Source organism: Ctenopharyngodon idella, chromosome 23 (assembly GCF_019924925.1).
Source record: "Ctenopharyngodon idella isolate HZGC_01 chromosome 23, HZGC01, whole genome shotgun sequence".
Lineage (NCBI taxonomy): Eukaryota > Metazoa > Chordata > Actinopteri > Cypriniformes > Xenocyprididae > Ctenopharyngodon > Ctenopharyngodon idella.
The window spans coordinates 15,757,323-15,779,044 of NC_067242.1; the positions used below are offsets into that span (position 1 = coordinate 15,757,323).

Consider the following 21,722-nt stretch of genomic DNA (forward strand, 5'->3'; position numbering starts at 1 on the left):
CGTGCTTTCGCGCTTTGGCTGGCGCTGAGCCAGAGATGGATTTTGTTTTGTGGAGAGATTCGTGCTGCACATTACATTGAAGCACACTTGACATGCATCATTAAAAAATGCCATAGTAACTGCATCAAGTGAACTATAAAAATCAAAAGAGCGTCGCGTCTGAAAGCTGCAGTCGTTTGTTATTGGTTAAAATGAATGGAGAAAATGTTTTTCTGTGGGTGCTCAGCGCCTATATAGAATATAGTCCATGATAGGCTATAGTTAAGAAGTTTGTGAATATTTTGAATAAAAAAGGAAAAACAAAATAAAAATGATACATCTGTCATACAGCGCTTTTGTGTGTGCGTGACGCGTCACCCCCCACATTAATAATAAATGTGCACATATTATGAATTAATGTAACAAACTTAGTAATCTAGCTTTCTTGGTAGCTTCAGTAAATTAACTTCTCTAAAAAAATTATTCATAAAACATCAGTTGTTTACTTTCAATTTCATATTTCCATATTGAGATATATATATATATATATATAAAATCAAGATATAGTTCACCCAAAAATTAAAATTCAGTCATCATTTACTCAACCTCATGGTCCAAAAGTTTGTGTAATAAATTCTATGTTGAATCAAATAAAATATTTCTTTCTGAATCTACTTTTTGTAATGTCTGTTTGATGCTTTACACAATAATGACTTCAAATTATCTATAAATTTGTGATTAATTATATTAATTAATCACCACATCATGTAATTAATTAAAAATTTTAATCGCTTCCCAGCCCTTGTAAAAACCGAAGTACACAGTGTTATGTATCCACACAATCTTCATGTGTCGCTAAAAAATCTGATCTGTTTTGTGAACCTAAACCAGTCAAACTCAAGACAACTCTTCTTTTTGCATACCACTGCTCTAAAAACACAGATCAGACCAAAAGGGCAGCCATCAGGCACACTGAAGCACTTGAGAGTTAAAAGCACACAGATAAACGTGGAAAGCATGTATAGTGGGCTTTACCACTGTGCCATTTGTCCCCATTTTACTGCGACTTTTTGAATTTTGTCTAAAGATAAAAATACTAATCCTGTAACACTTCCTGTAAATGCACCTCCAGCCTGTGGTTACTCCTTTTCTTCTTCCTTATGCCCATTTAGCTCCTTTTAGAGCACTAAGCACTCTTTTTCATCCATCATTTTGCTTTTCACATTACAAGTGCTCAAAAAAGCAACATCAACCATTTCATTCAACACATTGGCTTTGAAAAAGGCCAATCACCCTAATCACTCCAATTTCTTTATGTGTGGTGATTTGCCATGAGCTGTTTTCACCAGGTGTTGGCCCAGCAGAGCTATAATTGCTGAAAGCATGCCGCCCGTGGTCTTAATGTGCTGTTAACCTGTGGTTGGTCAAGCTCTCTCCTGTTGACTTTTGCATTTAAAATGAGGACCTTCCAAATTGCTGCCAGTAAGAGAGATGGTGTTGCCCCAAATGTCGCCAGGTGCAATATTCATTCTGTCGCACATTTCCAGGGACGTTTCAGCAGAACTTGTTTCATTTTCTTCAAACACCATGGAGAAAGCAAAGTCAGTTGTGTCTGGCACAGAGAAGGGCTGTTTTAAGTCAATATGTTTCTGTACGTCTGAAATGCCAGTGCATAATTCTCAGAGCATTTCTCTGATTACAGTCATTATTTTTGTTTGTGCAGGGCATGGTCCTTCTCGTTCCATAATGGGGAAAAAAGAAAAACATGGAGATTGAGAAAAACACTCGTTTTTCATCATCATTTTGCAAGCATTTATTTTCTATTTTCTGCTGTCAAGCATTGTGCCTGCTCTGCTGTGTCTCCTTGTAATACCCTGTTAAATGGAGTGTGAGCCGATGGATTTGGCTGGTCATTTTTCCCCATCTGCGGGTATATCCTTTAATCACATTTAAATGGGAGACCGTGTCAGACATATAATTAAGTACTTTCATATACTTAGTGCCAATGCGGCCTACACTCCCAGCCAACACTCTAAGAAAAGATGAGACAGAGGAAATAAGGAAGTAAGACGAAGTGAAAGAGAGACATGGACAGAAGAAAATATAAGGATGAAATAGAAGTTCTTGAAATAGAAGCTAGGTTTTAAACACAGTAGAACCTTGTTGTCTTTGACAGGCCCTAGAAATGACAGTGTTTTCTCAAATACAGGGATCTCAAAGTCAAACCACCTAATAGTTTAAAGCAAAGTTTAAAGAACTGGATAACATTAAAGGCCCAACCAAAATGCAGAAAGCAAAAAAACTGATTTCCAGGCCAATTTCAGGATAAACTACTAATACTTTTGGGGGCCGTATGAAACTGTCTTGCATGACGGTAGTTTGAGACACCTCCTCCAATGGCTGCTTTTGTTTCTGAACTCTTGTTAATTGTTATTCAGCTGAACAGAAGAACAAGGAGTGCATGCAGAGTGCTGTGTGTGAGAGTGAACGAATGTGTGTGCTTTCCTGTCTTCTGTCTAGCATGAGTTGAATAGATGAAGTTTGGCCCCTCTGGCCAGATGGGCTCTATCAAGAGCTCAGTGGTGCTAGACTAATACCTGCCCAATGTCTGTCTCTCTCTTTCTCCGTCAGACCATAGAAAACTGTGTATGCATTTTGAGGAACCTCTCGTATCGGCTTGCAGCTGAAACGTCTCAGGGACAGCAGATGGGGACGGACGAGCTAGACGGCCTCCTGTGTAGCGATGCCAGCGGGAAGGACGGAGAGACCTCAGGCTGCTGGGGAAAGAAGAAAAAGAAGAAGAAGTCTCAGGACCAGGTGGGCCATTAAGTGCTATTTTTAGTTTCTAATTTTGTTTTGATGGTTTCCTACAATAGGTTTACATGCATCAGAGGTCAAATTTTTTTTAATTTTCTCAATATATGTAGCATCACCTCATTTCTCACAGTGTCTCAAACTGTTTTGATAAAGGATTCGGTCTCTCAAAACCGTTCCTTTCCGAGAGCCTCATCTGCTCTGATTAGTCAGATGGCCAAGTCTGTTGTGATTGGTCTACTGCTTAAAGCTCGTGTCGGAAAAGAAACGGCCATTACCATATCTGGAGGCTTCCTCAGCATTTGTATACACAGTGATGGCGATGGCATCGGTTTTACCTAATCAATTCGAGCCCGAGTCCTCATCCTTTGGAAGTGCATGCTAAGTGGATTTGTCACAATTGTAACATTATGGAAGTAAAATAGGTTTTTAACATTGTTTTATGATGGCTGTGTGACACATGGGAGCTGAATAGATGGCAGGCGGAGACGCAGATCTAAGTGCAGGGAAAAAGTACAACAAAAACAATAAACACAAGAACCGGAAACCAGGGCACATGGGGAACAGAAACATGGACCATCTACAGACATCCACAGCAAGGTACAACAAGGGAGACACAAGGGCTATATATACAAGAGGTAACAAGCTAACAAGACACATCTGGGAACAATCAGACTAATCAACAGGGAAAACTACAATGAGCTACAAACATGGCACTAGAAACAGGAAAAACAACAACAGTCCTGACAAGAATTGGTAAACATATAACAGAGAGATAGGAGCTTTATTTCACTGCTTTGGAAAGCGAACCGAGCATAAATTAGACAATTCATATCAAAATATGAATAACACAATTAGCATTTTCGACACACACCCCTCGTCGCCTCAGAATAATCCCAATTTATGTTTCAATGAGTTCCCCAAATAACAGGTTTACACGTCATCCTTTTATCAATTACTTCCTCTGCAAAGTAACGCTCACCACCTACACAGAGGCGCACCGTCAGACAGTGAGTTTCCCCAGTGACACGCTCTATGGCTGATAAATCACGGTGTTTGTGGGCGTCAGACTAAAGGGAGGGGGAAAAAAACCCAACCTTTTTACAGGCAGCTCCTCCATAGCAGAGGAAACTCTTCATTAATCTCACGCAGGAAAAGTCAGCGAGGATCCTCCGTGCAGACGCGGAGGGGGAGCGTGGAGGTGGGAGAGCAGTTGTGTAACGCAACTCCCTCTGGAGATGTCCCTATCCAGAGGAGCCATAAAGCTAATAGCCGTTGATATACTGGAGCCGAATATAATCCTCTATAACTTTGATACTAGCTAAAACAAGACCTGCGTTTGCTGCGAGAAAGAGATGTCCATCACAACACGCTCTAGTCGCTACGTCCCTAACAAGGAGCAGTAAAAATTTGAAAGCAGTCAGATTCGAATAAAACATCAAAGCTATTGCTCTGTTGAGATTATGAAAGCATAGACTGTTGTATTAAACATAGTTTGGGGATATTTTGCGTTTGCTTTTGCAGTTGAACATTCTAAAATATTTTTTTCTCATTCATTACCTCAAAACCCGTACATAAGTTTGCAGATCTGTTTTAGGATTCAGTCAGATGTGTCTCCTTCCAATCATATTACAGAAAGGAAGGAGATGCAAGGATAGTCGCCCATCTCTGCCTAAAGAGGGCCATTTCTCCCCATTACCTAAGGTGCCCTCTCGTATCATGTGCCGGACCTTCTCCTCAGCCGAGACGTTTTGAAAGAGGACACCTGGGCCTCCGGGCAACAGAAAGGCTAATGTACTCTGTTAAATCATTTATCACTAAATGGCAGTGAGGTAGCCCAGGAAACCAGAGCATGCCGCCGCGGCTTTGTCGGGGCAGGGCAGTGGCGTTTAGCGTAGCTAATTGACTGAGAGGAGAGAGTATGTAAACCAGAGCAATTTCAACCCACCGAGCACTGATACCCTTCTTTGAGTTTACTCTGAGAAATGGGGCATGGAGTGCTCATTACTCTCAAAGCTTGCTGACAAGGAAAGGGCAAGAGAAAGTTTGTGACAATTTGATATGCTGTTTTACGCTCTGATAGTTCAGAAGAAGCATTAGGATCACATTGTCATTTTTAGATTTATCTTCACTCTCATTTTGTGCTGAAAGACAGATTTGACTCATTTTAGATGCCCAAAAAGATATATTTGCTGAAGAAAATATTAGTACCAATTTAGAAGCTTAAAATATGCAATAGTAATGGGTCAATGACAAATACAGATGTGCAAGATGATGTAACAGAGAAGTCTTTTAAAAGTCTACTTTACACAAAGTTATTAGAAATGTAATCTTTGTTGATTTCATACATTTTTGTATTTTCATAAATATTTACATTGAAAAGTACTCAAATGTGTAGACTTCAAGTAATAAAATATTGGTAACACTTTGTTTTAGTGTTCTTGTTACACATGGTTTATGTAGTTACTATAATAATATCTATAAATTATCCATAATTACATGCAACTAACCCTAAACCAAATCCTAATCCTAACCCTAACCTAGGGCTGGACTATATGACCTAAAATCAAAACCTTGATTAATTGAACATTTTACCTCGATTACGATTAACGAAATTTTTTTTTTTTTTTTTTTTTTTTGCCCTCATAGTTTACTGACAAGGTTTGTACTGTAAATATGCTTGACTATTGAAGGTGGGATATTTTTTCCTAATGAAAGAGTGCTCCGACATAACAGCTCACTTTCAGCAGTTATTTTATCTATGGTTTGTAACATTTCTTACAGATTTCTGCTGGTTGTAAATCAGATACAGATAAATTAGCACAGTACCAGTACATTTATTTGAGTGCATTAATGAAGGAGTGATTGCATGTGTGCATGACTCATACCGTCTCTCTATTAATTGTGAAGCTGTGGGTTGTAAGTAGTTTCTTCAAAATATATGCTATAACTTGAGTTTCTAAGCTACTTTAGTGATAAATCACAGGACAGCGCTGACAACAAGTTTCTGCTCTTCTCTCTTCACGTGATGCGCGAGGCTGTCTGAATGAGTGTTCGTGTGCCACAATGCATCAGCGTAGTACCTCAATATAATGATATGGTCTAAAATCACTTGAATGTTCAAACTGGCAAGCCTTTAAACACATACAATTGACAAACTTTCGTGAGGACGCAAGCGAAAGTGATCTCACTTCGGGGATCATCTGTGTGTGTTGACTCGGCGTTTGAGTTCGCCTCCGTGTTGCTTCCATGCCGCTGACTGGACGGGGCGGTAAAGTATTAACAGAATTTTAAAAAATGAAATAACCGACATGGGAAAATTACATCAGTTAGAGGTTCTGAATTTCAGTTTCGATTACTTTTCGATTAATCGTCCAGCCCTACCCTAAATGATAATACACTTTTTTTTCTTCCAAGGATTTCAGCCTTTTTCAGAATCTCTGGATGGTTACACCACAGATTGCATCACCTATATTTTTATTCAGAAATTTAAAACATGTTAATCATAAAAGAGGTGCCATTATTTTGGAATTATTTAATAGATCTGGATAAAAATGAGCTGCATGTTGTTGACCCTGATGCTGTCCTTAGCAAGCACCTTTTTATTAATAAATTCTGAACATAGTTTTGACAGCAATTGTATAACACAATGTCTACACCAGGCACGACCTTTACAAATCCATTTGTCCTGTTGTCAGAAGTAGCGCAAGTGTGTGGAGTACTGTACATCAGAAATAGAATGGGGCATCCGTTTACTTTCGGGGACACATCACACCTCGCACACTGATTATAATGGGTTCTATTGGCTTTTGCTCCATCGTGTTGCACTGCTCACTTTTAGTGTAGACACATTGTAAGGCTAAATGAGAGTGTTGCACTCACTGTTTGCATATAGCGAAACCACAGATTAAACCAAGTCTCCTCTCAACCTCTCTCCAATTCTTTTGCGTTCACCGTATGGGAAGAGCAACAGTCTCATGGGGGCTTCTCCACCCTCCAGCAGTTGATTGAACAACAGAGCTGCTCCTCAGAGCAGGAACGGAGGGGAGATGAAAACAGACTCATTAATAATGAAGGGAGAGTGAGGCTGAGTGCCAAAGCTAGTTTAAGATGCTGAGGTATTTCACAAGTTGCTCTGCCTGAAAGTAGGTCAGCCTGTGAGACCAGCGCTTTTCAAACTGACTCACCCACACGCCTCAGAGTCAGCCGAACACAGGCTTACAGCTCGTCATTCCTGCCCGGTTCTGGGTATATTCAGGCCTAGATTTGTCAAGAGATGTACGGATTTTATCTCAGGAGTTCGCCAGGTCACTGTACTGTTGGTCGGATGCCTTAATGTTATTGGTGGCCATAGCTGTAGAAAATCTGATAACAAACGATAGAGAAACAATTATTAATTTGTGAATCAGACTCACTCAGAATGCAAACAATTTCTGATGTACTTATCCTTACATTTTTTTTTTATTATATAAATATACACTACTGTTTAAAAGTTTGGGCTAATTAAGATTTGTTTAAGAAATGAATAAAAGAGGCATTAAATGAATCAAATGTGACTAAACATTTAAAATCTTGCAAAAGATTTTTATTTCAAATGCTGTTTGAATGCTGTTGTTTTAAACTTTCTATTTATCAAAGAATCCTGAAAAAAAATGGTTTCCACATAAATTATTAAGTAGAAAAAATTTTTTAAATATTGATAATAAGAAGAAATGTATCTTGAGCACCATATTAGAATGATTTCTAAAGGATCATGTGACACTAAAGACTGGAGTAATGATGCTGAAAATTCAGCATTCCTATATCAGGAATAAATTAATAATTAAAATATATTCAAATAGAAAACAGTTATTAAATTCTAAAAATATTTCACTATATTTTTGTTTTTACTGTACTAATAAATGCAGACTTGGTGAGTTTAGAAGACTTCTTTCAAAACCTTTTGAACATTAGTGTATATATAATTCATACAGAACAGTAAAATCGCTCACAGTAACATCACATGTTCTTCTCTGACTTCTCATTGGTAGTCGAATAGCTGCTCGCTGCAGATTTATGTCAGTGTGAACACCCTTTTTAAATGTTTTCATATCTGACTTTGTCGTTTTTCATGTCGCACTCTTTGTTTCTGTAGTGGGATGGTGTGGGACCACTGCCAGATACTGCTGAGCCCCCCAAGGGGATTCAGATGCTGTGGCATCCTTCGATAGTAAAGCCCTACCTCACCCTCCTGTCTGAGTGTTCCAACCCGGACACGCTGGAGGGGGCTGCCGGGGCACTGCAGAACCTGGCTGCCGGGAGTTGGAAGGTAAGACCTTGACTTGGTATGCAACACATATTGTTGTTTAAAATACAAATAGGTTAACTGGTATTTATGAGTCAGAATATATCATTGGTTTCGCTTTGTGGATTCAATTCTTATGTCCTGTGTTAAATATATGACCATTTCAGTATTTACCAATCTATTTATTTGTGTTTTTGTTTGTTGGTATCTGTCTATGACCCCATTGGCTATTTTATTATTATTATTATTATTATTATTATTAATTATTGGTAGCTTTCTGAGTGGAAGCCAATGTTTACTTAGGGTTAGGTTCTTTAAAAAAAATTAAAAAGTATTCAAAGAATTTAAAAAAAGTTAAAATATTTATTTATTATTTATTTGTTTGATTTATTTTTAATTATTGGTATCTGTCTAAGTGCAAGCAAATATATTTAGGGTTGGAAGCTTTTAAAAGCACACTGTAAAACTCAACAAGTTCAGAATACTCAAAACATTTAAGTAAACTAACTCATTTTTTTTTTTAAGTTAGTAGAACTTAAAATTAATGTGACAATCCTCAACCTAACCGCAGGCTGTATACAACATAACACACTAACTTATGTCTCCCTATGTTAATCTTGTGCAAAAACACACAAAATAACACTTAATTTCAACATTTATTTTCATTATACATTCTGACGCAAAGCATGCTGGCAATTAGAAATCTGCTGCAACTCAATCATTAAGTTCAGCTTATTACAGTTAAATTTTGAGTTCACGCAACTCTTTTCTATTAAGTACAATGAACTTTCATTATTATTTGTGTGAAACAAACTCGTTTCATTTAATTAATTTCACTGTTCGGTTTTACAGTGCATTAAATGTATTTAAAGAATTAAAAAATGTTTATTTATTTGTTTATTTAATCATTTGTAAAATTTTCTTTTTAACTATTGGAATCCAATGTATACTTAGCATTAGGGGCCTGGTATATTCGCTGCTGTCAGAATCTAAATTTATTGAACGGTGTGAGAAGAAATGGTGTAATATTGCATTTTTCCTGATGTGAAACTAGTTGCTTTCATCAGATGTTTAAACCAGTACCAATCTCCCTCTTGGCTTCTGCTTCTCTCTTTGTTCTCACATCCTTTTTACCGTCTCTCAGCGACAAAAGCTTGTTTTACTTCTGTTGCTCGAGAGCTCTAATCCACCCGATGTGCTCTGCAAGATCAATACTCTCAGATGGAGACAGATGCAATTGGATTGGATTCGTTTTGAAGTCTCATAACAGGTTTAGACCCCCTTCAAGAAGTTAAATGAAAGCGGGGTCCCTACGACCCCTCTCCACACCTACAGGGCATGAGGTTGTATACGTGTTTGTTGTTGGGTTGAGTTTGTAGGAGAGACAAACGGGAAAGCAAAAGAGAGAGGAAGAGAATGTCTGCCCATTTTGTCTGGTTCTCATAAATGGCCGCTCTGTTTGTTCATCTAGAAGAGCTGACATTGAGCCCTGGTCTAATATGTGTAAACTAAGCTCTCTGTTTATGTTTTCAAAGTCCATCTTGGACAGTGGGATTAACAGATCCCACGCTGTGAGTTCTAGGAAATGAAAACAAAGCCCTTAACTTAAGACGGATCAAAAACGTAAGCATGAAGAATGCTTTGTCGTCAAGAAGTCCTTTTCAATTACGTTTTCAAGGATATTTCTTTTATTGCGCTTCTTTTAGCACAAATAGAAGTTTTAATGAACTGTGATTTTCACTAAATGACAGATTTACATATTCACACAACCCTTCTATTCTTCTTTTTTTTTTTTTTTTTTTTTTTTCTAATCCTAGTAAGCTGCCTCTGTGATATACTTTACCTGATTCAACACAATCTCAGCCAATCTGGCTTCCAGCACAAAATTCAGCTTTACCAGCACAGATATAAATTACATTTTAAAATATATTTAAATAAAAAACAGTTATTTTAAAGGCTCACTGTGTTACTTTTGGCTCTCTAGCAGTTAATAAATAGAACTGCATGCATCTTGAGGAAGAACATTGTAGCCGGAACTACTTCTCTCTGTTTATGTCTGTGATGAGTCACATAGGTACTGGGATACTTTGCAGCGGTTGGTGTCCTGCTCTGTCTAAAATAGTAAGAATATAAACACTTATTTTAGGGGTACCATAATGATTCATAAGACAAAAACACTGTTTGGAAGATGGATTCATGATGTACTCGCTCATTATATAATATATAAATATATTAGGCTATATAAATTTTGAAAACAAAAAAGGTTAGTGCACCTTTAAATTGTGTGATATCTGCCGATAACAATACCGATAGTTTGGGGGCTCTACTTTTTATACCTTCTTTTAAATTAATGATAATTTAATTATAATTAATAATTAATTATTATATTTTTAATTATTATTTTTTGAAAGAAATGCAAATAAAAACTTCATTCTCTCCATTTCATCAACTTGTTTCAGAGTAATCAGTTATGAACAAACACATTACTCAAATTAATATTAAACATTAACTAAATTCTGAAGATTAAATTAATATTTCTTAACTTTCTGAATGTTATTAATTCATGTAATTACTATTAATATTGAACATCAAACTGGTTTCTTAGCATTTTCTTTACACAACACCCAAATGCAGTGCATTTTCCTGCCCTCTTTTGATTGACAGGATATATCGTCCCTGACTATCGGCTGTTTTTATCGTTATATATTATATATACTATGTTATATATATAATAATTTTACTATTTTTTGATCAAATAAATGCAGCCTTGGTGATCATAAGAGACTTTAAAAAACATTTAAATTTTACCGACTACAAACTTTTGAACCATATAAGTTGCTTATTTAAGATCAGTATTTTGCTATTGTGAGTAATCTTTTCAATACACTTGGGAATGACTTACATATGTGACGGACACATGCAATGCTTTTGAATTTATGCAAAATGAGGTACCTATTAGACAGCCTAGTGTTTGGAACAACTTTCAAGTCTGGAGTGCTCCTATGCATGTAAATGCTGTCTAGGTTGGCAGCTTACAAGACTTGGACTTTGGACAGAGCCTCTCTGTTATTGTGTTTTTGTCACTCTTTTTCTTATGCACACATACAGAGGTCATCTTAAATGAGAAACGTGAGGGGATGCCTTCTGGGCCGTATGCTGCGGTCTCCCCTGTTGTAGCAGAAGTGCCGGGTAGCAGAGAGTTTAATCTGAGCTGACACTCCGTCACTGATAAAGACTGATCCCACAGCTGGGGTCATACATAGAGAACCTGAGAGAGCAAAAGCTCTGAGCTAGTATTAGTCTTTCACTGTAACCTGGGGAGTGTGATTACACTGTCAGCGGGGAGATTAACCAAAATGAGACACTTTACAGACATTTGCCCACATGGCATATCCAATGCCAAATGCCATGCATTTGAAGATGGACTTCATGGTTTGCTAAAAACTGCAGATATGAAAAAAATATACAGTATATAGTTAGAAAACTGTAATAATATTCAGCCATGGTGTCATTGTCGTACTTAGCAACTTACACCTGTTTATTTGTGTGTGTCTCCCCTAGTGGTCAGTGTACATCCGTGCGGCAGGTGAGGAAAGAGAAGGGTCTGCCCATCCTCGTGGAGCTGCTGAGGATAGACAACGACCGCGTGGTGTGTGCCGTCGCTACCGCGCTCAGAAACATGGCCTTGGATGTCAGAAATAAAGAGTTAATCGGTACGGTCATTTTTTCCCCTCTCTTGACTGTCTTCTTTTATTTTATCAGTCACTGTGATTCACTTTGTTTCAAATGGTTCTGAACCGTCAGATTTGTAGAGCTCAGGGTTAACAGCTGTGGTCTCTTTGGCTTCTCTGTAAATGAAGTCCAGTCTCTTGTGTTTTAGCCAGTGTGGTAAAGAGGGCCGTTCATAGCTCTTAGCTCAAAGGAAGATAACTGTCATTTTATTATTACACATTTCCTGGCCACTCATCATTTTAAATGGGTTAGGAGGCATGAGGCTGCACATTCTAGGCTTGGCAGACAGCTTTTGTGGAACTGGATATAACCATATATACAGTATCTCACAGAAGTGAGTAAACCCCTCACATTTTTGTAAATATTTTGTTATATCTTTTCATGTGACAACACTGAAGAAATGACACTTTGCTGTAATGTAAAGTAGTGAGTGTACAGCTTGTATAACAGTGTAAATTTGCTGTCCCCTCAAAATAACTCAACACACAGCCACTAATGTCTAAACCGCTGGCCACAAAGGTGAGTACACCCCTAAGTGAAAATGTCCAAATTGGGCCCAATTAGCCATTTTCTCTCCCCGGTGTCATGTGACTCGTTAGTGTTACAAGGTCTCAGGTGTGAATGGGGAGCAGGTGTGTTAAATTTGGTGTTATCGCTCTCACTCTCTCATACTGGTCACTGGAAGTTCAACATGGCACCTCATGGCAAAAGACTCTCCAAGGATCTGAAAAAAAGAATTGTTGCCCTACATAAAGATGGCGTAGGACAGTGGTTCTCAACCGGGGGGGCGCGAGTAGGCTACAGGATGGGGGCCCCAACTGCATTGAACCAGCTTTGGGGGGGCCCAGCTTGCAAAAGGTTGAGAACCCCTGGCGTAGGATATAAGAAGATTGCCAAGACCCTGAAACTGAGCTGCAGCACGGTGGCCAAGACCATACAGCAGTTTAACAGGACAGGTTCCACTCAGAACAGGCCTTGCCATGGTCAACCAAAGAAGTTGAGTGCACGTGCTCAGCGTCATATCCAGAGCTTGTGTTTGGGAAATAGACGTATGAGTGCTACCAGCATTGCGGCAGAGGTTGAAGGGGTGGGGGGTCAGCCTGTCAGTGCTCAGACCATACGCCGAACACTGCGTCAGATTGGTCTGCATGGCTGTCGTCCCAGAAGGAAGCCTCTTCTAAAGATGATGCACAAGAAAGCCCGCAAACAGTTTGCTGAAGACAAGCAGGCTAAGGAACCATGTCCTGTGGTCTGATGAGACCAAGATAAACTTATTTGGTTCAGATGGTGTCAAGCGTGTGTGGCGGCAACTAGGTGAGGAGTACAAAGACAAGTGTGTCTTGCCTACAGTCAAGCATGGTGGTGGGAGTGTCATGGTCTGGGGCTGCATGAGTGCTGCCAGCACTGGGGAGCTACAGTTCATTGAGGGAATCATGAATGCCAACAGAGCATGATCCCCTCCCTTCGGAGACTGGGCCGCAGGGCAGTATTCCAATATGATAACGACCCCAAACACACCTCCAAGACGACCACTACCTTGCTAAAGAAGCTGAGGGTTCTCAGCTTCTTTGTGTGGCCACCATTATTTTCCAGTGCTGGAAAATAATGGTGGCCACACAAAATATTGACACTTTGGGCCCAATTTGGACATTTTCACTTAGGGGTGTACTCACTTTTGTGGCCAGCGGTTTAAACATTAATGGCTGTGTCTTGAGTTATTTTGAGGGGACAGCAAATTTACACTGTTATACCAGCTGTACACTCACTACTTTACATTGTAGCAAAGTGTCATTTATTCAGTGTTGTCACATGAAAAGATATAATAAAATATTTACAAAAATGTGAGGGGTATACTCACTTCTGTGAGATACTGTATATGGTTTGGATTGTGGTATGGGTTTTTCTTCTTTCTTTTTTTTTTCATTGCTGGCTGCATGTGGTAAATATTTTGAACTCAAAGATTTTGCATGGAGCTAATCAAAGGTTTGTTCAAAAGTAACTGGTTTGATTTTTATTTTAGTTTTATTTCATGTTGTTTTGTTTTGGTCTGATATGGTATTTGGGGTTTTTGTGCGGCTGACTTTACTGCAACTCAAATGTTTTGAAGGTTTGCTTAGAGGCTACTCAAGTTGTTCCCTTTGAACTGCTTTGATTTTTGTTTTCTTTTGGTTAGGTTTTCAATTGTTTTGTTTTTTATTGTCTGGCTTTACTGAAAGTGACATGCATCGTTTTTGTTTGTTTTGGTTAGGGTGTTTTGTTTCTTTTTTATTGCTTTGTTTGACAGACTACTGAAAGTGACCTGCAACTCAAGTTTTTCAGTTTTGCTTGGGGGCAACTCAAAGGATCATTCCAATTGAACTGTTTTGATTTTTGATTTGGCTTTTTGTTTTTGTTTTGTTTTTTTGTTTGTGTTCAGCTGACTTTACTGAAAGTGACATGCAACTCAAAGGTTGAAGGCTATTCAAAGGGTCGCTCCAAAGGAAAGTAAGCAACTGTGCCATCACGAAGGGCCCTTCTTCAGCATCATTAGCAAAGTGTACATATATTTGTCACTCAAGCCTCGTTTACTGAAATCACGTGACTTTGGCAGTTTGATACACGCTCCGAACCACTGATTCGGAACAAAAGATTCGTAAAGCTTCATGAAGCAGTGTTTTGAAATCGCCCATCACTAAATATTGTTGAATAAAGTCATTATTTTTGCACAAAAAGTATTTTTGTTGCTTCATAACATTAAGGTTGAAGCACTGTAGTCACATGAATTGTTTTAAATAGTACCTTTCTGGGCATCTAAATGTGTTAATTATCTTGCTGTCAATAGAGGCCTCACTGAGCCATCGGATTTCATCAAAAATATTTTAATTTGTGTTCCAAAGATGAACGAAGGTCTTATGGGTGTGGAACAACATGAGGGTGAGTAATTAATGACAGAATTTTTCATTTTTGGGTGAACTAACCCTTTAACACATTTTCATGTTTGTTTACTACAAGTGCCACAAAAAGCAGCTGTGCAAAAGTTGAAATATATGTGAACAAATAATGACACAAAGCTAAAACTGACTCAAATGTTTTATTTGCTACAATAATCTTATGGATAGATTTTGCTGTGTTATTAAAGTACAGTAACAATCAGATACATTGTATAAGTGTGGGGTGTTCCAAACACATACATGCACAAGGCAGTTAAGCCGTGCACGCTTCAGAGTGCTCACTTCAAGTGCTCTGCCCTTCGGAGTGAATAGAGCATAGTGATGCTCACTTTCAATGGAATTCGCCCAATATCTTTTTGAGTGGTACTTCATCACGTTTCCACTGTTTAGAACAAGATTAACATGGAAGAGATGTGTTTAATCGCTTGGCGCGCTGCGCCACATTAGGAGAGCTCAGGTTATGGCTCTGAATAGGAAGGACAATGTTTTCACGGTCTTTGTGACTTTCATGGTCATTGCTGACTATGAATGAACCTTTTCTGTAAGAATAAAGTGCTGGTGGTTCTTTCATTGTTTACTCTCAACAAAGAGGTGAAGTGTGACAAAATGACTATGTACCTATTTAGGATAGTATAATTGTGCCTCTCCTCCATGACCATATCCATATCTGCTTGTTTATACATGTTCTGTATATGACCTGTCCATAATTGATATTATTTCCTCTAATCATGTATCATTAGTTTTGAGGTTCCTGCAACTGGGACATGACCTTACCTTCATACAGAGCTGCAGGTGTTTAGGATAGCAGAATTAAACATATTAACAAGTACATGACAGGATCAGACACTGCATCACCAGGCTCAGTCTGAATGACAGGAAGTGGTCCACTGCGGGTCCCCGTTGTCACATGCTGACCCGCCGCATCAGGTGCTTAATTAGAGCTTGTTTTCTTTCTTCCTTCATCCCATCTCACACTGATTCACACCATTTGAAATTCTCCCAGTGACATCACCAGCAGACTATTGATCTCACCCGCTAATAAACGTGGTTTCCCTGGTGAGTCTCGCCATCTCCATGGCAACGGCTCCCCAGTCTCGTTCTGCTGCCCCTCTCAGCTCCCAAAACAACTGGTTTGCATTTGCCACCTGGAGTCCGCCTAGATTTGCACATCATTCATAATCATTTCTGATTATGCAGATTGCATTGTCTTCATTATACGTCGCCATTGAATTGTGCTTCCTGTCTTTGTAGATTTAGCATGTATAGATGCATCAAAAATAACAAGCATACAGTACATGTGATGCACATATAAATGACTATTTTTATCAGATTGCAGAGTTTCGAGTCCGTATAAATAGTACATTCAGACTGTAAATTGATTCATATTGACAGAAGTGTGTGCATGTAAACACGGTCTGTGACTGGCGGCTGTTCTCACACTTTGCTTTTATAGACAGTTCAACATGGCCATCCATCAAAAGCTTTTGAAAGCCGTGAGCAATAAAATCAAGCAACGTCCCTCTTTTTGTATATTCTATCACAGTCTTTTCCTTTCATCCGTGATTAATTTTACATGTTTGATCACTAAATCTATATTTGAACTATTTTACAAAACTCATAAACATTTAGCTTAGGGATGAAAAACTGGGCACATGAATTGAATGTAAATAGCCAATTCAGTTCTGCCATTTGATCACGTATTAAATTGAAGATTGATTGTTTGTATAAATGAATTTAACCACCCAGCTTCAAAGCATCAAGCCCTATCCTGGAGCTTTAATACTGTATGCTGATAAACAGCACATTGCAAGATCACAAAATTCAGATTCATATAATTTGTTTTGTTTTTTTTTTACATGAGGTTAAAAGGGAATGAATTTTGCTGCATTTTCGTTTTATGTACACTTTTGAAGCTCATTGACATTTTATAGACCCGCAGGTACATTACAAATGTAATCTCTGTTTCTGCTTTGACCTTTTCTCTTTTATTATTATTTTTATTGCCTTTTTTGTCACTTCCTCTCTGCAGGATTGAGGCCATCCAAGATGTAGGTGACTTTTTTTCTTCAGTATAACAGTAAAGATTTTTAGCTGAAACTGTGGTCCTCGGTGATTCATATAATGGAAGTCAATGGGTGCCGTCACTTTGAGATTCAAAAAAAACATATGCAGACAAAACAAAATTAATACCTGCGGCTCCTGATGATACATTGAGGACTTAAGAAGCGAAATGATCGGGCTATGCAAGAAACTGAACATTATTTACAGCATTATTACCTGTAATCCACAGCCCCATTTGGTCCTGAGCGAATTCACAACAGTCTGCAGCGCGAGCTTCCTGTCGCATAATGACGTATGCGCAGGAGCTCAAACGCTGAGAATCTTCCCAGACTGTCTTGAATGCGCTCAGGACCGTTTGCCAAGGCTGTGGATTAGAGGTAAAAATGTTGTAATGTTCAGATACTTGTGTAGACAGATCGTTAAGCTTCTTAAGACCTCAACAATTATTTTGTTTTGTCTGCATGTTTTTTTGAATCTCAAAGTGACGGCACCCATCGACTTCCATTATATGAATCACAGAGGACCACGATTTCAGCTAAAAATCTTTGCTGTTCTACTGAAGAAAAAAGTCACCAACATCTTGGACGGCCTGAGGGTGAGTAAATAAACAGCAAATTTTCATTTTTGGGTGAACAATCCCTTTAAGTATCTTTTTGGCTACTTTCAAAAGATATTATCAGCTTTTACTCTCTACTTGACTACATTTTTGAATAAGTACATGTACTCTTTACTACAATACATTTGTGATGAGTAATGCAGTTACTAGTTTATGTTTTACTTTTTCTGCAGCAGTTTATTTCCGCTACAAAAGAAGCGATATCGCCATCTACAAGCCATTGAAGGTACTATATCTTGTGTGTTTTGCCCTCACTCACCTAAACTTGTCAACAAGGCTACTATAAGTTAATGTGAGTGCATTAGCAGGTAGATGCTGAATCACAAGTGTTTCATATATTAGTGGAGGTCATGGCTGCAGCTGGTGATGAGGCTGAAACCAGAACATCCAGTTCAAGTAGGCTTTGAATACTTAATTTTACTTAACATTATTTTATTTATTCAACCTTTTTGAAGGATATTGGTTTACTTATGCCCTTTTTGAGCAATTGAGCTGAACTGAGATTCGAGTGTTTGTAGAAATTTAAGTGGCTGTTGTGTCGACCTTGATTTATTGCAATTTTGAAGTGTTCAGTTTTTATTTTGACTTTAGAAAATTAAACATGTGATTGCTCTCCTCACAAATCAACTGTTTCTTGTTTTTCACTGGCATGTCTCTTAGGTTTTGAGGACTAGTGCATATTTGAGCCTACATTCAGTACAAGTAAAATACTTAAAGAATTAGTTCACTTTCAAATGAAAATTACCCCAAGCTTTACTCACCCTCAAGCCATCCTAGGTGTATATGACTTACTTCTTTTTGATGAACACATTCGGAGATATATTAATAAATATCCTGACGAATCCAAGCTTTATAATGGCAGTGAGCGATACCAACAAGTATGAGCTGAAGAAAGTGCCTCCATCCACATTCATCCATCATAAACATACTTCACACGGCTCCGGGGGGGGTTAATAAAGTCCTTCTGAAGCGAAGCGATGCATTTGTGTAAAAAAAAAAAATCCATATTTAACAAAAAAAGTAAAATATCTAGCTTTTGCCAGACCACCAGTGTTTTTTTAAATATATATAATATACTATTTAATGGGCTCTAAGAAATATTTTGTGTATTGGCAGGTGAAAAAACATGGTCTACAAACATCTGTGTTAAGGAGGAGAATATGTACTGTATATTTGTCAGTGGGTTTTATGTGAGTTTCGGTGGCTGAGTTTTAAACATAATGTATTTAATCCCCAAGATGCAATTTGAGGCACAAGATCAGGCATAGCGGGCATGAATGAACACAGACACAAGTTAAGCATAGCATTGGATGAGCAGCAGAGTAGTTTGATTTGTAATCGGAATGACTCTCCAAACTTTCAGGTGGCAAAACTTCTCCAGGCTTTGAAATAGGAGGGTATTGGTGTGGGTATACGGACCATGATGAGACACGTTCTTTAGAGGACTAGCAGACAAAGCTCGGTGGATTTGTTGGAAATGTTTGAAGTTGTGCTGTATGTTTGAAAACCAGCTTTACTCGGCTTGTTTCGAAGGTCCGACATTTCAGTTGATTGAGAGGGATTTGAAAAGTTCTGATCCATCATTGAAAGTTTCATCCGGATTTGATGTCTGAAAGACTCATATTTGCCGCCCACCTGCACACAGGATGAGAAAAGAGGGCATGTGTTCAACAGACTGGCCTTTAGAGAAATAACTAAGTGTGTGTGCAGCTGTGACCAATCGACGTCCTCTCTCGCTTCAATTTGCAGCCAATCTTTCCATCTCTCACACGCTCCCTCATGCATCCGTTTGGTCATTTTTCCATCTTCCCTTCCTTTATCTGTTTTCTTTCTCTTTCATTAGGAGATTGCCAGAGGTGCCTCGAAGCAAAAGAGCTGCTTCATAATAATGACACAAGAAAATCACCACTTTATCTTTTCTGTGGCTAAATCCAGCCATTCAATCTATCTTTCTATCTGTCCCGGCTGCCCCTCCACAAGGTGGCTCTGTTTAAAATTGCATCCATAGGTCTTCAGAAGATGCTTTTGCTTTTAATCCAATATGACAGACATCAAAGGCGGTAACAGAGCGATATAGCACTTGAAAGCCACGCTGCTGGATGTTCTCCTTTCAAATAGTCTCCACGGTGGCTGATTTCCAATTTAATTTGCTCCCTAACCTTTAAGAATAATTTTGTTTTAAGGTCTGTCTTCGAATGCCTTGTTGTTTGTACTTCACTTTTATGTCCAAGTCAGCCATTTTCTGCCAATGGGGATTGAACCTGCTGTTAGCTTCGTAAAAAAAAAAAAAAAAACACCCTCTTTGGATCCATTTAAATGTTATTGCAGGATAAAGGCTCACAGAGATGCTGCCCAAAGCCTTTCACCACTGTGTGACATTTCAAACCCAGCCGAGAACCCTCAGGCCTTCATGGAACATTTTACCAACTCTCTTTGAACTCAGATGGAGAATATTAATGCTCTTCATTTTATTCAGATCCATTCTAATATGAAAGTATATCATGTCATTCCAGTCATTATATACAGTTGTCAACCACCTGTGCGTGTTCTTCCCAGAGAACAGAGTGGTGTTGCTTTCAGCTTAAAGGGATAGTGTAATGAAAATGCTATCATTATTTCTCATTCTTATGTTGTTTTAAAGGGGTCATGAATTGAGAAATCAACTTTTCCTTTAGCTTTTGAAATATAAGAGGTCATCGTACTATAAGAATATCCCGTAAGTTTCAGAATAGTGATACAGGACAAGAATAACATTACCTTTCAAAGGATCCTAATGCTAGGAATATGGTTATTTATTTTCAACAATGTGAATGTCTCAGTTGAGCTTTATTGAGGTTTTGCAAACAGACTTGACAGTATGGACAATATGGACTTGACAGTAATGCAACAACATGCAAGTAACTGTGTTAATTCTAATGTCTGATTTGATATGTAATGATTCATGAACAGTTTCTTTGTCTATGTGCCTGATTAAAGTGACCACGGTCAACTTCACGTTGTTTTTCTTAGTAGGATGAAAATAAACTTATTTAAACGGTGATTAAATTGTATAAAGAAGTGATCAAAGAACGCTTCCTCAACAATCGCTGGAGCTGTCAATCAAACAGCACGAGTTTATCAGTGACTGAGTTCTGGAGATGCACAAAAACTCCCGTTTTATTCAACGAATCTCTGTTAGTGACGATGAAAGCATTTGTTAGTGTGCAGAAATTGAGTTGCAATGACGAGATCACTGCTTTCAGGCGCTCAACAACATGTCTGTGATCGGCTACAATGTTCTAATACCATAGATATAATATAATGCAACACTTTTAACAATTAGTTAACCTTGAGAGCTGTAATAGTAAAAAACATGCTAAAAGTTTTCAAGCGAGTAATACTTAGCTATTTCAAATGGAAAGATGTTAGCCAATCGCAGCAGTGGGTGTTTACACTGAAGTCTCACAGCAGACACACCCCTTAAAACAGAGTGTTCAAATAAAAGAGCTAAAATCAGGGATGGAAAAATGCCTTTTATTTCTAAATTATGATGATTTTTGATGTAAAAAGCATACTAACATTATAAGTGCACCCCAGGAAACATTATAAAACAACGCAGTTCATGACCCCTTTAATGTCTTTAACGGGTCGGCAATAATACTATAAGGGGTAGGCCAATTATTATTTGATGTAATTTTTTTGTGAAAAATGGGATATATTTATTAAGCAAAACAATATGAAATTAACTTTAACTAAAAGCTAAAAAAAAGTAAAAAAAAAAAAAAAAAAAAAAAAAACAATAAAATTTGAAATGAAATAAAATAATAATAAATATGAAATTAAAATGAAATGAAATAATGAAAATGAAGCTGAAATTTAAGTTCAGCCAAATGTTATTTTTTATTTACCATATTACAATATATTTTGTGAAATTAAAATCTTAAATTAAAATGTATAAATATATGTGTACATCAATAATGATTATTTTAATGCCTTTGCAGTGTCAGCAAGTGCACTACCTTTGAAAACAAGATTTTTTTCTTAAAGAAATTATTATTATTATTCTGCAAAGATGCTTTCAAATGACCAAAAGTGACAGTAAAGACTTTTACATATTACCAAAAAAAAATCTATTTCAAATTTCTATTTCAAATAAATGATGTTCTTTTGAACTTTCTATTCATCAAAGAATCCTGAAATAATGTAACGGTTTCCAAAAAATATTAAGCAGCACAACTGCTTTCAAAATGATAATAATATAAGAAATGTTTCTTGAGCCCCAAATCGGCATATTAGAATGATTTCTGAAGAATCATGTGACTCGAAA

At 37.8% G+C, this 21,722-nt stretch overlaps 1 protein-coding gene across 1 annotated transcript in view; it reads left to right on the forward strand.

Annotated features, from left to right (window-relative positions):
* The window catches only part of ctnnd2a (catenin (cadherin-associated protein), delta 2a), a 340,625-nt gene that overhangs the window by 287,221 nt on the left and 31,682 nt on the right, over positions 1-21,722 (forward strand). Inside the window, 4 exon segments of the mRNA XM_051881748.1 lie at positions 2,611-2,796; positions 7,928-8,101; positions 11,639-11,662; positions 11,664-11,790. Coding sequence (XP_051737708.1) covers positions 2,611-2,796; positions 7,928-8,101; positions 11,639-11,662; positions 11,664-11,790 — 511 coding nt within the window.